We start from the raw sequence: 13,679 nt of genomic DNA, 5'->3' as shown, positions 1-13,679 counted from the left end.
TGATTAAAACTGAATTCCAATAGAAAAATATGTATTTTTTGTTTTCTTTCCTGACATTTTTGGTAATGTTCTCCCATTTTGTGCTACTACCCACCTGACCCCCCCCCCCCAGCTTCCGCTTGCTTAAGTCTGATTTCTACATGAGACAATACTTACTATCATTAGATCCCATGCTAATTAGGTCATCGGAGTCCACATTGTACACGACAGCTGCCTTGTATCCAGCGTTCTGAGCGTTTAACACCTGAAACACATGCAAAAGGATGACCTCTCCTCTGCACAAATTTACAGCATGCTCATGCTTTTCAACCATTTCAATTAGCAATTTAAATATACACTCTTTGTAAAACAGCTAGACAAATCAGCAGTTATATTAGGACTGGAGATTACATGGATAGGGTACATCTAAACATATGTAAGGGAAGAGAATCTGTCAATGACAAATGTGTGCAATGTCCTAAGTCCATCTGCGTAGCACACTCTTCCCTTTGCAAAGAATATAATGTTTATGCTAGCTTTAGGGAACAAGTTAAACAATAAAGCAAATGTAACTAAAAATGATAACCAATTATAGCCAACATAGTCTGGCTCAATTATTTTTTTTATGATTTAAATCTTTGTATTCATTAAAAACAGTACCACATACACTCACCTACATCCAGAGGCCAGTGAGGTACAGAACAGGGTAGGAGTGCAGGGGTATGCAGGGGTATGCAAGGAAGAGGGGGAAAAGCAAAGAATGGCGGGCGATCTCCACAACCAAGGAGAAGGGTATGGCGGTAAGATGCAATTAGGAACTGGGAGGAGGGGGTATTCTCCGATGCTCAAGCACCTAGCTGGGAGGTAGAGGGGTCTTCCAGTTGGGCATTACAGGGCATCAAGCTCAAGCTGGACCTTCTCCATCTCAGTGGCAGAGAATGGGCTCCGCTTGCTTGAGTGCAGATGTTTGTTTTCAATGATGCAGTAGGTTTTTCTATGCCAATAATGTCCCAGGTTAATGCAGCCAGTCCGCATGCATGGGCGAGAAATTTGTGCCCCAATGGGAGGTGATAACTTGCTTGGCTGCACACAGTGTGTTAGTAATAGCCTTGCCTTTATGGGAGTAGATAAATAAGTAGATTGGTAAGTGCCAGCAGGGTGTAGCTGTGAAAGAATGGTACAAGTTTAAAATATTTCATTACCATCCCTGAGGTCCTCGTCCCAGGATCGTTTACGTTTGGGCCAATGCCAGAGAAGGTGCGTCAGGGTGCCTGTGAGGCCACAGTCTTGCCAGCAGTCCTCTCTGCAGCCAGACCTCCATTTTGCCACCCTCGCGAGGGTATGATACCAATAGTGTGATCTTTTAAGCAGCTCTTCGGTACCCGCTTCAAACGAAGGAAGAGACTCTCGATGTGTGGAGAATATCAGTCCATTCTTTGGGAGTAAAAGTTTGTTCCAAATCCTCCTCCCATCATCATCGAGCTGGTGATTTGCTACTGTCGACGTCTTATTTAAAAACTTTTATAAGGCCAAGAGCAAACCTTTGTCTCTCGTCTTCCTTACAAGCCACTTTTCGAACTTTGTTAGTAGTCTACCGGCTACAGCTTGGACCTAGGGTGGGATGATCCAGTGCTCAACAGCTGTGTAGTTTCAAATCTTCTCAGCAAGGAGCCCATAGCTGGTCTGTACCTGCTGAAACTCCATGATGCCTATGTGGTGAAAAGGTCTTCAATTCTTTTGCACTGTGCTGTTTGCCAGCAGTGGTAGGTGGAGCCTGTCTTACCCAGTGGGAATTCAGGGTTGCCAAGCAGTGAAGAAAAGAGGGAAGGTAGGATTTGAGAGGCCCTTGGAGAACCTGATCCTGTGCCATGCCTCTACTGTTGCCCTTACAATGGGTGCAATGTAGACTTCGGGAGCAGTGTCGCTTGAGGAGCCAGGGCACTTTCCATATATGAATCCTGGAAATGCCCTGGTCCATAAAGCACCAATGTTTCTCAGTGAGTGGTCCGTTTAACTCCAATCTGTAGCGGAGCTGGGCTGCTTCATAGTAGTGAGTAAGGTATGGGACACCCAGACCTCCTTACGGCATTGGCAGGTATGCCCATTTCCGAGCAATGCGAGGTTTCTTGCCCCCCCAATTATATACCTCCATCAAGTGTTGTAGCTTACTGAGCAGGTGCTGGGGAGGATGTAGGGGGGAGTGTTTGCATAACATACAGTATTTTGAGCAGTAGTCTCATTTTCATTGCAACTTTCCTGCCTAGCCACGAGAGGCCACGCACCCTTCCATGTTTGTAAATCTACTCGGGCTGAGGCTAATAGGTCAGTGTAGTTGGGACTCAGCTGTTTTTCTGGGAAGGGGCAGATCTTGAGGCTGAGGTAGGGCGGCTAATGATTCGCCCAAGGGAAGGGGAACTGGTGCTTCAGGCAGAGCTTGTCATGGTGGGGTACCATGAGGATAAGGGCTTGAGACTCAAGTTAATATAAAATGGCTGGTGGGGAGGTAGAGGAGAGGGCTGGGTAAGCGCCAACATGACGTCATCAGAATATAATGCCATCTTATGTTTCTGGTTGTTACGAGGGATGCCCTTAATCCATCCAATTTTCAGGACCTGCTCCGATAATGGCTCTATGTACAGTGCGAACAGGAGATGGGAAGGAGGCAGTCCTAACAGGTGCCTATAGATATTGCAAAAGCCTGTGAAGTTAGGCCGTTGACTCACTCTGGCTACAGGGCAGGAGTAACTGCACCGCACCCACCCACTTTCGAATGTATGCCCGAGGCCCACTATGTGGAGGACGTGCACTCCGTCAAATGCTTTTTCAGCGTCAACAGATATGAGGAGCGGGTCGCTTTATCTTTAAGATGGAGTAACTGGTGCTATCGTTGCATCCGCACTCTTGAATAAAGCCTGGCTGGTCTGTATCTATAAGACCTTGCAAATTTGCTGTGGTGCATTCGTGGGGCCAAAGGTCCATCGTGCCGGTGACTGTCATGATGGGGTAAGCTGGGTCTCTTCCTTTGGTGAGCTGACCACGTCCAAGACCTTCGGTCTTCAGCCACAGTATGGATGGATCATGGTTCACTGTCCCACACAAAGGTCAGGTGAAATGTGTTGCATACTTGTATTTAATACCTTTGTCGCGGTGGTTTGTAGTGGCGGGTTTGAGCAAGCTGCTTAGATGGAGCGTAAAAAAAGATGGTTCTTAGTACAGCCAGATTTTTGTGCCCTTGAATAGAACTGGACAGTGTTCTTGCGCTGCCGCCAAGATGGCTTCTTTCTGTTTGTAGTAGTGGACACAGGTGAGAATGTCCTGCTTGGATTTAGTTGCCGTGGATCACCTTTACACTCTGTGGGTATGGTCAAGGACTAGGTCTTTCTTCTCCGGTTCTGGGAGGATGTGGTGAAAGAGTGGTATAAAGTAGCACTCTCTCCTGAGTCCGCGAATAGTGGAGAGGAGTGCTTATACAGGTCTTCAAGATGTATTTGTAACTTGGTGTTCTGGTACCGGTGTTCCAACTGTTGAGCTCCACCTCTCTGGCGTCTGTTATTCTCTAAGGTGGCCACCTGGTGGCCAACCTCTGTGATGTCTTTTTTTACTTCTTTGATGTCGGAGATAATTTCGTTAAGGAGAGCCACGATATCTTCCCTTATTTTGTCAAACAGGGATTCCATGAAAGCTCGGGTAATGGAGGTGTCCACCTTGTCTGACTCTGGGACATGCGCCTCGTTGGGGAGTAAAATCCCTTGGTGCGCCCACAGGTCAGATCTGATTATTTTGAGGAGACCTTGGTAAGCATTTCCTTTAAAGGGTAGAGTCCTTCCTTCCAAGACCACTGCGTAATCATGGCTGCCAGAGGAGCATTCCAAGCAGAGGGCCCAGGGCGGCAGAGGGCCCTATGGTCTATGCTGAAAGGGGGGCCCTCCAACATGAACTGGGCGCTCTTGCTTTGAGTTTTTTGGTTGTAACCAATGGGCCACACTCCCCCCAACCCTTCTCAGGTCAGGGGACCCCGCCCAGAGAAGTCTGAAGTGATGAGCGGGGTAGTGGGTCCACAGTCCCACCCCTACAGTCTTGATCCCCTGAGCACTGCCAAAACGTGGTCAGAGTCTGAGAGTCACAGCCCCCCCTCGGACTGCCATTGGGGGGGGGCATGGCGTGTTCAGGGCCACAAATTGCCCCATTCATGGACCCTATGCTGAGGGCACCCTGGCAGCTGCACGGTAGTGCTTCCTCCTTGCAGTTAACTGAGAGTGGTCCACCGTCTCACTGTCTTTAAAGGTAGTGGGGCACCGAGCAATGTCAAGTTGGGTGAGTTTCAGGAATAGGGCACACAACACTCACTGTGGAAGCGAGGCCTGTGCCCTGTCAGGCTCTGGCCAGAAGGAGGTCTCTAAGGCAGGCTTCCGGAGGGGGCAGGTGCCTGCGCAAGCATGTGGCGGGTTCCAGTCAGTGGAGGAGGGGCACCATGCAGCCTCTGATTGGTGCCCCAGATCGTCCTCTGTGGCACCTGATGAGGATGGAAGCTGGAGTGCAGCATGCACGGCGTCTTCAGAGCTGGGGCAGAGCCAGGTCCCATTGGCCTTTTGTGCGCCACACAGGTTGTCACCTGGGGCTGCTGCAGCTGGGTTGCAGAACCGCCTACAGGGACCCGGATGGGAGAGGAGCCCAGGGTATGGTGGGATCGGCACCCTCCCCTACAGTACTGCAGCAAGTGGCTCCCCAGGTGAAACGTCTCACTCACCAGGCAGACTCGCGGAGGGCCCCATCTTAGTAACCCACTGCAGGCCGTGCAGTGAGCCCCGATCCCTCGTGGTGGACACATGTCATCTAGCTCCTCCCATGTGTCCTTGCCTTCAGGGTAATTTCCTACGCCTGCTGCCGTGTCAGGCAATCGACAGGGGCTCTACGATGCAGGCTGGAGAACGGGGGTGGCTGAGCTCGGTGTTCCTACATGGCAGCCATATTGCCCACGTCCCATCAATTATTCTTTTAAAAACATACAGAAGGAACACATTAAGTAATATCTCAATGGTTTATATAATTGTTTTCTCTCCTTCCACATAGTTCCGCAGCAAGCCTCTGGGACTCCTTCCAGGACAATCTCACTAAGCACGTTCCTATAGAATAAGTCATTAAGCAAACAACTATGCTTGGGAAGATGTTTGCATTTTTCAAACTGCAGATGTGATTTGCTTTAGAAGTAGGATTATAAACAGCCTTTCTTGCACTTTCCTTAATTACAGCAGTGTCCTTGTGGAAGTCTGCATACCTCAAGATGTTCACTCACTCATCGAAAATATCAGTCATGAAAGACCTCTGTATGGCTAGTGACATTTAGCTTTTGCAGAATACATAGAAATATAAATGTAATTTTCCTTCTACACGAAATACTTATTGTTAAAAATGTAGTAAATGTCAGGGGTTGTCTCATTATGGATCCTCGTCCATTGGGCAGCATTGGCGTCAGGAACCGAGATAACTCTCCGATAAACCACAGCTTTCTTGCATTTGCGTGATGGGTTCCTCCAGGCTTCAGTTCCATTGAAAGCTGGCTGGTAGGCGAACAAATACATTTACAAAAAGCTGACAAACTTCGCTACGGACTGTCGCTTACATTATATCCTAACTTGGAAGGCTTCAAACCTCGAAGATGCCTGATTTCCCATTGTAATAATTCTCCAACCACTAACACCTTTCTACCATTCTGTAGGCAATGCACCTCACCCGGCACCTTTTTTTGTTCTGTAGAGTTGAGGCTACCTCACTCCTGGGGCACAAAGGCAGGACATCAAGGATTTCATGGCCATCTCTGCATGTAATCAGCCAGACAGAGTAACAGGCCTTTTATTCACAGCGATGATGGTGGTGGATGACACAGCATCGTTATATTTGACGCATATGCTGGCTGACACCAAAGCACATATCCATGGCTGTCAACAAGAAACTGGTTTACATGAAGGATTTTCAGGCAATGCCCAAACACTTCCAGCCTTTCAAACTCAAAATCTGCTATGCTGCCAAACCCACTGTACCCATTACTCATTAAGTGAAAGAGCCGGCCTAATTTCAAATTTAATCAATAATATATTGGCCTTGGCAACTCCTTACATGAGCAAAACTGCCCTTACACAGCAGGATTACATTGGTTTTAGGCAGAGATAAAAACTAAATGAGAATGAAGAAATGCATGCCAAGCTAAAGGTACCGGGCCCCTCGCCCTCCACCAACAGACCCTTTATCTACAGGTCTACAATGCAGAAATCAAGCAATAGGTTTCTGAAACAAATTAATGAAAATAATCATTGTTTAAGAAAGGATTACGTAAACATAGCAAAGCTGCTTAGACCCAAGTGATATCTGCATTGATGGTTGCTGTTAACTTACTTTCAACATATACCACTGACTTCATGATAAGCAGAGTGATACACTTCGTACAAAAATCAAGGAGTGCACAGCACTGCCCTTCACGTGTGTGGGGTGGACGACATAGTTCCTTTACTTAAACATAGCTAAAACAATTAGTAATTTGTTGCAAAACTAGATTAGAATCAGGTAATATACTTCGGATTTTTTGTAATGCTGTAGCTCAGAAAATGTAGTAACATGTAGAGAGATTCTAGGTTTACTGGAATGACCTATATATACACCGTGCCAAAAAAGCATGTTGCCATACATACCTGCTTTCACTTAGAAAAACAGATCAGAACGTAAAAAGCCAGTTTATTTTATTGTTTAAACTGCAGCTATAATTAGGCACTAAATTGCCTTTCACCTGGGCTGTTAATAATAATAACTTATTACAGGTGACTAGAGGCCTTGCAACTCAACTATAATAAGAAACTCAGAGACGGAAGGTCTTTTACACTGGTATTTCAGGCTCCCATCTGCTATATATTAATTCTTCTACATGGAAGTTATGATGTTGCAAGAGTATCAAGAGTATAGTCTGCAAAGTGGATCAAAGGCTTTTCCTTCTCCCAGTGGTTTCACCTATGTGTGCAAATGAACCACTACACCAGCAAACAGTAATCCTAACATGAATGAGTGGGTAGATGCTCTGGTGGTGGCAACACATATTCTTCAGTGCTGACCCCCTCACCCCCCCTCCGAGTCTCACACTCGCACAGACGATGCCATGGATGGATCTACCTTGAATAGTTAAAAGAAGAACCTCCGCAACTGCCTTACGGGCTTTAATTAGTAGAAAATAAAGCCACCCAGTAAGGGTGCTACTTAAGACCTCTCCCAAGGTACTGAATGACAAAAATAGAAATCTGAATAACTGGAAAGAAGCCGAGCACATGACAGGGGCTCTAGTGACATCTAGAGAAAAGAGGGATATCTCACCAGAAGAGGCTGAAAAAACATCAAGGTAGGTTAATATCATGCTTTATGTGGAAGGTACCCAACACCTATGAATAGAACCAGACTATCAGTAGAGAATTTCCAAAACGCTCCTGACAAACCTAAGTTTCCATGATCCAACATAGAAACTTAAGGGACAAGACACCAAAAAACTGAATTTGCTGGAAGAAAAAAGAAATCTCCACCAGGAGTTCGGAAAAAGCTTTCCGGGCAGTGGATGCGGGAGGTTTGAGATGGCCGTTGCCCGTCCTGCTGACACATTACTGCCAAATAACTCTGGCTGACATCCGCTCAGTGATTATTGCATTTGGGGAGTGAGTTCCACCCGAGGGACACCAAAATACGCTTATTCCCACTTACCCTGTTGGGAACTGACGGCAGAGAACACAAAGGGGGGGACCCACTGGAATTTGTGTAAGGGGAACTAAATGCATACCTCAAAAAGTGCAAAAACCAACCAAGCTTGGAAGGCTCTTTTCAATATTTAAATGGGTGTCTCCAAAATTCAGTTTGGGATCGGGCTTCAATGTCCTCCCCCCTCACCACCCACAACCAGGATTCAAGGAATCTGCTCCAATATTATGAAACTGTGATTGGCCACATCAAAATAGGGCTGTACAGCTTTAAAATGAGCAAGCAAATAAATGTTGTCCAGCAAAAGAGAGAAGCTGGAGGATTATGGCAATAATAATCTTTCTGTGCACACACAGTAGGAAAACATTGACCAAGGGAGAAAGAAGGGATGAAAAAGAACCTGTCGGAGTAAGATACAAGGCCAAATGTGGCATGATGTGGAATCAAGACTAGACAGCCTTGGTTTTCGTCAACACTGGAATTCAGCAGCGCAGGATAGCGCTCTGATAGAACAAGAATGGGTAATAGTTACACACCGTGACATCACCAGTCGAAGAGCTCATTTTTCCTTTCTTCTGCCTCCTTGCCTGGGTCTGCCGTGATCTGGGCATCGTAGTTGAATGGCAGCAGGTACACTCACCCGCCTTCTTCCACCTCTCCCGTGCCTCCACAGAACCAAGGGAGGCGGGAGAATGCTGTGCCTGCACCAACCGTCTATGCCCTTATCAGCACGGCCATGCTGTGGTATGTGTGGCTTTCCCATTACTCCTGTGCTTCTGCATATATGTTGGAAACTGGGTCAGATTATTTTGGGGCGGCATATACAACTTAAAACTATGAATAGCTGAACTTTGAGGAACAGATATTTTTCTTCTCAGGATTCTGAGTGACACCTCGGACAGCTTCTGCTTCGCTCTTGTTGTCTGAGGTCACTCAGAACCCCATGGTGAAAAACATTCCCGGTATTCAGTTACCCATCTATAATTCTTGACATGCTGCATAACCTTGCCATCGTCATGCATAGAACTTCAGTCTTTAGGGCTCAATTACTACTCTGGTATTCTGATATTCTTTTGGCCATGACAGAAATATACGAGATTATATTCTTTGATTGACTCACAACATATGATAATTTATCTAACATTTTACATGGATGTTATGATTTTACTATTCCTTTTTGTGATTTCAGGTGATCACTGGAGGTTAGACTTCTGCTTAACTCTTCAGTGATATTTCAATTTGCAAAATTCTCCTTCACTGTACAGGTCTTTGATTGTTTCCCTTACGTGAGACCCATACAACCAATAACTCTGAGTCAGATCACCCGAACCATATTTACAGAGCAACTAGGAGAAAAAAAGACTGAACATAAAGAAAACACATACCTTAATATCGAAGTTGCAGTCTAATCTTCTAATTAGCACAATAAAAGTGCTGGTAATATTTTCCTTTGGCAGTGGCGGTAGGGCTATTGGCTCACAAGCATTCTCAGGCTTTGAAACTATTAAAAAACCCTTAAAACAAAACATTGCACATGGGTGATTAGTAATGTCTAGATGTCATACAACAAAATCACAACTGTTCAAAACCACAACAAAACTCACAATGTGGCTCTGTTCATGTTTATCTAGATGCAACAGATTGTTTCTGACGATGTTTTAAATAACCTTGTTGATCATTTCAGCAAATGGTGACAGACACATAGCTCATCTAGAAATATTTAGATCACATTTGTATCTGAAATTGTTATAATCAAATCACAAATATACACCAAACAGTCGATCTCATGTGCATCCTGGGACTTCGTTTTCCTCCTCCAAAGTTAGCACTTGACCTCCAAACGCAAGGTCAAGCACTGTCCACGCAGGTGGTAAGTAGCAAATCCACAGCCATTCAAGCATTTCCTTTTGTCTTGCATTTAAAATAGTTTGTACCAATGTATTTAAGACCATGACAAAAGTCTCAGATGCTTAAATCTGCTCCAACACCTGAGGAAACACAACTGGATTTCAAACATAAAACAGTGATCCTTCATCCTTATTTCTTTAAATTCATTCCGCTACTACACATACTATTTTTGACAATATGAATGTATTTTTGTTGGATTACTATTCTTCTTGATTTCTGCCTATTAAATGTAGTGTGCCCAATGCCCCTTGGTCTCAAGGTGTGCTGTATTAAGTGTTTTAAATAAATGAACTCCTGCTGGCTTTAAGCATGCTTTGTTGTCAGGGTTATGTATGATGGTAGAGAGTGCACACTCCCCCCTGGTGTCGCCGCAGAGCATCCTTTTCATGGACATGATATTATTTGTTCTGATTCTTGAATTCATGTTTTTAATACAGGAGCAAAACCCTCCTGTGAGCTCAAGCCATGGCATACTACCTAAGTGTTTTGAATAGAGTCAAGTCAATGTTCATTTATAGAGCGCCACAAACCATGGGTGCACAAGCACAGATTCACCAGAGACTGATGTTAAATGGTCCCAAAAAATGGTTTCACCTGATCCAGGGTGCCAACCTCCTTCAGATCCACCAGTATCTCACTCCAACATTTCATAGACACCATCAGTAGCATTTGACAACCCACCACCCCAAAGGTTTCGTCTGAAATGTGAAACCTCGAGTTAGCCCGTACCCTCAAATCTAAGAGTGCGGCATAGTTTTAATGTAGTTCGTTAGTGAGCTAACCCTTATGGTAATGAGGGACGCTGGACGCCTCAGCCCTTGAAAATCAGATGAGGCCATATCCTGGAAAAGATCTTCCGCATCACAGATTCCCACCTTCACTATTTTAAATTATGTTTCATTATAGCATTGGAGTTGTAGACATGGATTTGTGATGCACCACTCTGGTGCATGTGATCCATCGTTATTATTCTTTTGCTGACTGCCATTGTCATTATTTGCAGGTGTGAGCAGCACACTCGGCCAGTAGTCTCAAGTTATGGGTGACGGATAATTTTGCTTTTAAGCCAATAGCATGGCCCATTCTTGAACCTTAAAGTCTGCGTTGAACTTGCCAGAGTAGACTGAATTGGGCGAATAACTTGACATCGGACCTTTTAGCAACTATGCGTACACAATGCTACTGGTACATCTGCCAGAGTGATAATGGCAAGAGGGCGAAATTATGCACTCCTGTGAAGACCCTGTGCTTTATATAGGTGCGTGGTTTGCAAGTGGGCCAGAATTGCATACCTAGTTCTCCCACTTCTTTTGCTTGAGGACATCAGAGGACAATGAGCTTCTGCAGTGACCCACACAGTGCTGCCCAGGAAAGAGTGGCTGAAATTCACTGGCTGGTCCCTTCAGGCTCCCGTCTGTGGGCCTGCTGACTGGCGATAAGTGGAAAAATTGGTCTGCGCTGGAGGGTGACTGAACTGCTTCTAGTCAGGTACGATGTAGACCAGCAGCAGAGCAACCTTCTCTCACACAGAAAGGGTAACAATAAAGCATTGTTACAAGGTAGTCCCAGATGATGTGGAACACTGTAATTCACGGAAAAGCTTCTTAGCCTCCAAAACTTACTATTCTTGAAGATGCAGTTCAGTTTAGTTTTAGTCTACAAGTATTGGCCTAAATCCAAGTAGAGAAGTGCTATTGGCTTAAAAAATCACACATGTGGGGGAATAGTCACGGCGGCGAGGTTAGCAGATATGCTCTCCCCGTGCTCATAACTGACATTTATGATTTGTGGGTACTCCGCTGTCCTCCTGCAACATGTTATGTTATGTTATGTTATAGGTTTGTTGAGCGCGACAGCTGCCCCAGCAACGGGGCGTCCCGGCGCTAAGAACCATAGCACAACCTACTGGGGGGGGAGGGTAGGGAGAGTATAGACTACATGAGAGGGAAGAGGTGAGTTTTTATTGCTTTGCGAAAAGCGGACAGATTGTCAAGGCGGCGGATGTGGAGGGGCAGGGAATTCCATAATTTTGCTCCCAAAAGTCTGAAGGAACGACCCCCGATACGGCAGAGCTTCGTGCGGGGGACCACTACTAAGAGTTGGCCCATGGAACGAAGATTGCGTTGGGGGGTGTAAGGTGTTAGCAGCGATCGGAGGAGTACGGGACCATCAGTTTTAAGGATTTTGAAAGCAATGGTAAGTGCCTTAAATTGAATACGGGCTTCCACCGGGAGCCAGTGGAGTCTTTGTACGCTGGCTCTAGCAGAGCACCTTCTGGGAAGGCCTATAATTGCTCTGGCCGCTGAATTCTGAATTCGCTGAAACCTGGTTGTTTCATACGGCCCTCTCGCTGATTGAAGAGGGTCTGGAAAGACTGGCACTCGCTTGGGTCCATATTTGGGCTAATTACTTTGATTTGAGGTATGCATCGTTCGGACAGGGCAAAAAACAAGATGGCAGCAACCATCTTGGTGAAATAACGTGAAGACGTGGAAAGATTCAAAACCCACTGGAATCGTAGTGATCCCTCCTGAGGGATTTTGGCTATGAGAAGGTGAGGGCGATGTGAACCTGGACATCTGGAAGCCAGGTGGAACCCTGTGGGCTGGGTGCTGAGAGAGGAGATCCAGCAAAGTAACAAGGGGAATTGGCAGGACGAGGCGTGGGGCTACTGGGGTCCAGCCTTATTGGAATGACTAGGACAAGGTATAAGAGTTGTTGGTGCCTGCCAGCGGGATCCAGAGATAAACGCTGGCCTGGCACAGGGGCATGGTGGTGATGGACCACCATACTTGTTGAACTAAAAAAGAGCACTGTAGACGCAGATGCTCCAGACTTTGAGACCTCAATGAGAACTCAAAGGAATTGATTGGCAAAGTGCTTTTTAATGTGACCCTGGCATAGGGTGGAAGCACTGCTCAATTTTTTAAACAATGAGTGCTGGTGCCCAACGCGCTGCTCAGAAGCCCACGGCTGAAAATATTTACTGTCAGTACAGTCCTGAATTCACCTTTGATCTTTTTAATCCACCACTAGATACTGCCTGCCTATCTCACTCTTACAGGTCCCCGATTTCTCCCTTTGTGATAGCTTTTCAGTCTCTCTCATCCTCCATTTTTTCCACTTTGTGTGTTTTCCCCTCTCTTGCTTTCGGGGAATGTCAGATGAAGAAAAATAAGCGTTTGTCTGCAAAAGTGAATGTAAGTGGGCCCCACCTTCTCAGATTAAGCACTGGTTGGGACACGCACAACATCTGCATTTCAGAGTTTTCATATCTCAGCTTCCTTAGGGGATACCCAGCTGTTCTCTTCTGCTGAATGCCTCCCAAAGTAAAAACTGCTCAGGAAGGAATACTTGCCTTTCTTGAACAGATCAATCTCAACAAGCATATGCAATGCAATAGGTCTCGCATTATTAAAGTTTGAGCTATTGGTGTTGCATTATTTAGCAATGCCAATAGCTCAAACTTTAGTAATGCGAGACCTATTGCATTGCAAATGCTTGTTTAATGAAGAGGAGCTGAAATTCAAGTCAAAAGTTGTGTTTTCTTTTTTTATGCTGTGCAATAATAAAATGGGCTTTTTGCAAACCCAGAAGCTGGCAAGTGCTTCTGTGGTTTAATAATATTTTGAGAGGATACTAAACCACCAAATTAGAGTTAATGCAACAAAAAATTGTAATTCAAAGTCACAGTAGCAATCGACAGTCCAGTATGGATGCTGAAGGAGACCTTTTTTTTGGTGGGCTGAGCTTTTAAGGCTTCTTCTGGGGAGTAGATATTGTGGTTTCCCGGTGGTCTTTATTCCCACCCTTTGACCTTCTGCAGCCATGTTGAATCATGACGCTGGCGTGTACCTTTACTAGCGGGTTGGGTAAGGGTGGCGGGGCTACCAAGAAGGTTGATGGTTCCATTTGCTCATCTCTACCGCCCCCGTAAAATACCTTTGTGGTAGGGAAAAGGTTGACTGAAACAGCAAAAAAGACATCATACATGGAGTTCGAAGAAGGCTTCGTATTGGCTGGAAAAAAATATCCTCTTCTTCCAAGCTGTTTCCATCAAATGGGCT

The 13,679-nt window shown here is 45.5% G+C and overlaps 1 protein-coding gene across 3 annotated transcripts in view; it reads right to left on the bottom strand.

The window, feature by feature from the left end:
- The window catches only part of RNF13 (ring finger protein 13), a 272,427-nt gene that overhangs the window by 151,017 nt on the left and 107,731 nt on the right, over positions 1 to 13,679 (bottom strand). For all 3 annotated transcript variants that reach the window (XM_085635094.1, XM_085635095.1, XM_085635096.1), the window contains 2 exons: positions 9,090 to 9,218; positions 157 to 244 (listed from right to left, as the gene is read on the bottom strand). In XM_085635094.1, the coding sequence (XP_085491220.1) occupies positions 157 to 244; positions 9,090 to 9,218 (217 nt within the window). The remainder of the gene's footprint in view (positions 1 to 156; positions 245 to 9,089; positions 9,219 to 13,679) is intronic.

This window comes from Triturus cristatus, chromosome 11, assembly GCF_964204655.1.
Source record: "Triturus cristatus chromosome 11, aTriCri1.1, whole genome shotgun sequence".
NCBI classification, from domain to species: Eukaryota; Metazoa; Chordata; class Amphibia; order Caudata; family Salamandridae; genus Triturus; species Triturus cristatus.
Note: the sequence above shows the minus strand (reverse complement) of the source record. Positions and strands in the feature narration are given on the sequence as shown.